Raw genomic sequence first — 4007 nt, forward strand, 5'->3', positions numbered from 1 at the left:
CAAGATTTATAAAGTTCAAGTATTATGTAGGCGAACCTTAATTTATTAGGCTTTGTCTTAGTTGTATTATAGACTGATACTGTATAAAATATTAATACTACTATTTTATACAATACAACCTTAATGTATATGAGACAATAGCAATACAACGCTCATTCCACTCAGCCGTACACTGTTGTATACCATGTTTTTATAAGCCAAATGAAAATGAAACTCTTTCTTAATTAATTTCATTGTTGATTTACGAAGGGTGTGTATATTCACACATGTTGATGCCTATCCAAGTGGGACCCTTATATACGTTATGTACAGATACCATAAATGAGACCTCTATATGGTATAATATATTCGAACAGTAGTAGAGTTAAAAAAAAATACGGCATAATGTTTGAACCGAAGGAGAGTTAAAAATTAACGGTATAACATTTTAAACGATTTAATATTTGAACAGGAGTAGAGTTAAAAAAAAAATATAGGGTTTATAGGGTTTATCTCTATAGGGTTTATCTCTCTGACTAGATACCATAAATGAGACCTCTATATGGTATAATATATTCGAACAGTAGTAGAGTTAAAAAAAATACGGCATAATGTTTGAACCGAAGGAGAGTTAAAAATTAACGGTATAACATTTTAAACGATTTAATATTTGAACCGGACGAGAGTTTATAACAACAAAACACCAAATTCACCAATCTAAATATTGATGTGCTTGACTGGTGTCGACACTAAATTTTATATAGTACATAAACCCTAAATTGTGCACATAGTCGATTTGGGTTACGAATTGTTATGAAAAACTTGTAACTGTCTGTTTACATGCTTACTAACTTTGTATACAACAATTTTGTCAAGTCATATTTGCCTGTTAAACTTCTGTCAAGTCATATTTTCCTGTTAAACTTATAAGCAAGTGTTGTCTAGTTAAAGATGTCTCTAAGAATGTATCCGTGGGACTAATGGGTGTAAGAAATCATAACGTTTTCTTGTTTTTATTAGGATTTTGACAACATGAACTGGTGCATAGAAAATTATTAGAACCAAATGAAATCTAACCGACAAATATCTTTCATAGTATCATGGTTTAATATATTTTAAAAACCTAAAACACATCTTAGGGCAAAGTTGTAACTTTCTATGACCAAAATACCTTTTGTGCTTTTGAAACAAATAATTAAAAATAATTGAAGGGTTTGAATGTAAAGCAAGTTAAAAAAAAAGTTTAGGTAGGAAACGAGTGATTGTGTAGAGAAGTAGAAAAGAGTGAACACCTGTAAACGATAGGGTACGTACGTCCACTCAATATTGACAACAATTTTCGCTTCTTTTTTTCTCTTAATAACTTTAAAGTTAAGAAACATACCCTATGCAGTAGAGGGCCTCATGGCCACTACCCTCCTCACTATTGCCCTATATATACACCCTTCATTCAACCATTTTATGTACACCACTCATCAGGACTAAGAGCTAGAGAGAGAGAGAGAACTAAACAAGAAAGAGAAAAAGGGTTACCTTTCTCTCAATCTCTTTGTCTTGAGTGTGTGTGTAAACTTGACAGGGAAGATGACTGTAGGAAGCTTTGCTCATCTTACTCTTGCATTTGGCCTTCTTGGTAGATAACACATTCTTTCTTTCTATCTCTCTCTCTATATAAATAGCTTCACTATACGTATATATTATTGTGTGTATATGCATGTAAAATATAACATTAGCATGCATATTATTATAAACATACAAATTAAAATATATTTTACCATTTTTTTCTTTTATAAAGAAAACCAATGTTGATTGGTGGAATTTTGTGGACATAGGCTGAGGCATTCTTGATATATAATTTATGATATAAGTCAGATCATCATATAGTTTTTCATGTTGTATTACTAACTTTTGCTTCTTATATATATTGTAGGCAATGTTGTATCATTCATGGTGTTTTTATCCCCATTGTAAGCTTCCTTATTTGCTATACATCTTTCATTTGTATTTTCTTAATAAATAGGTTCTAGCTGGCTGATACTTTTAATTGTATCGTAGGCCGACGTTTTACAAGATCTATAAAAGGAAATCGGCAGAGGGGTATCAATCGGTTCCATATGTCGTGGGGTTATTTAGCGCAATGCTGTGGATATATTACGCATTGCTCAAGTCCAATGCTATGCTACTCATTACCATCAACTCAGTTGGGTGCTTCATTCAAACCTTCTACCTTTGCTTCTTCATCTTTTACGCACCAAAGAAGGCTAGGGTATGGGATAACTACCTTTTAATCTTGCCAATTTGTAATAATAAATGTTGGCTTTTGTTATTGAAAGAGATATAACGAAAACATATTTATCCAGATCGAGAGCCTGAAGTTAATCGGGTTGATGATAGTTGTTGGTTTCGGTTTGATTGTCGGCCTTACTCAATTTCTTGCTAGCGGAGCCAATCGTGTTGCAATAGTTGGATGGATTTGCCTTGTATTCGCTCTGTGTGTTTTCGTTGCACCCATGGGCGTTGTGGTATGTACAAGTACATATGTACATGCAAATTAAAAAATTCGATACATTTTTTTGTTTGTTGTTATATATATTCTGATAAATTATTTGATTTTTTTTTGTAGAGACAAGTTATAAAAACAAAAAGTGTGGAATACATGCCCATTCTACTATCCGTTGCTCTAACACTCAATGCTGTTACATGGTTCTTCTATGGGTTGCTTCTTCGTGATTATAACATTGCGGTATGTAAAAGAATATAAGAGATTAACTCATCTTTGTGAACAAAATTTTAATAAAAGTTTGTTTGTAGTTTACTGTATAACATTCTTATTGTATATATGTTTTACAGATTCCAAATGTACTTGGATTCACCTTTGGCATTCTCCAAATCATCCTTTACTTTGTTTACAAAAACAAAAAGCCGGTTTGCGATGAAAAATTGTCCGGAATAGAAATAAAGACCAAAGCTGGAATAGAAGTAAACACCAAAGCTGACGAACAAAAGATCCCAGAAAACAAAGATCAAGAAATCGTTGATATCGTGAAGCTAAGTGCTGCCTTAATGTGTTCGATTAATCCTGTTGTCGCGAAGTTAGATGAGAACAACAACGTTGTCGATGATCGTTTGGTTGTTGAACCTCATGTGACCACCATAGAGGTAGCTGCATGAGAGCTCAATATAATTGGTATTGGAAGAATTCAAATTGTGCATGGTTCATGATTGGTCATGTAGCTTTTATTAGGTTTTCTCTATCCATCATTTAGTTGAAATTAAATTATCCATGTTTAGGTATTTAACCCATGTCCTATTGTTTCTGTGTCGTGATTATTCTGAATAAATGAAGTTTATGTTTAATAACTTTTAATTGTTCCTCAATTCCTTGTATTTGTATTTTTTTTTAAATATGTTGTGTATTGAGTAAACTAATAATTACGTTGTTATTTTTACACAATACTTTAGGTAGCTAATTTACTGAGTTTATAAAATCATATTTAATATATTATTCTATACTAGTTTTATAAATTATAAGCAAATTGATTTTGCTATTTGAGTGATACATATAAGGTATATATGCAAATTGTATATGAACCATATATACATACGTTTAATGCAAAACCGCTACAAAGAAACTCAACTTAAAATGGCATGAATTTTGATCCGTTTAATTACAAGGGTAAGACGGTAGGCGATTTGTTTAACTACTCCGCTACAAAGAAACTCAACTTAAAATGGCATGAATTTTGATCCGTTTAATTACAAGGGTAAGACGGTAGGCGATTTGTTTAACTACTTTCGAACCCAAACTCATTCATCTGAGTGTTGATTTTAGCTTCATTGATTTCTCACTAAATTTCCGCGTTTTATTTGATTTCGTTTTATCGTAAAATGCTTGATTCTGGATTTCATTTATTCATCTGTTCATTAAGTTATCTAATAAGACCTTAACTCTTCAAATTTTATATTCTTTTTACCTATCAGATCCGCGATATAAAAGAGTGTTTGGTTATAATGTTTGATATTACTTT

The 4007-nt window shown here is 31.8% G+C and overlaps 1 protein-coding gene across 1 annotated transcript; it reads left to right on the forward strand.

Annotated features, from left to right (window-relative positions):
* The first annotated feature begins 1434 nt into the window (after positions 1-1434).
* Positions 1435-3339, forward strand: LOC110873821 (bidirectional sugar transporter NEC1). Its single transcript, XM_022122832.2, has 6 exons — positions 1435-1612; positions 1910-1946; positions 2035-2245; positions 2340-2501; positions 2603-2722; positions 2830-3339. Exons 1-6 carry the CDS (start codon positions 1564-1566, stop codon positions 3148-3150), a joined length of 900 nt encoding a protein of 299 aa, XP_021978524.1. The 5' UTR covers positions 1435-1563; the 3' UTR covers positions 3151-3339.
* Positions 3340-4007: the final 668 nt, after the last annotated feature.

This window comes from Helianthus annuus, chromosome 8, assembly GCF_002127325.2.
Source record: "Helianthus annuus cultivar XRQ/B chromosome 8, HanXRQr2.0-SUNRISE, whole genome shotgun sequence".
Classification (NCBI taxonomy): Eukaryota; Viridiplantae; Streptophyta; class Magnoliopsida; order Asterales; family Asteraceae; genus Helianthus; species Helianthus annuus.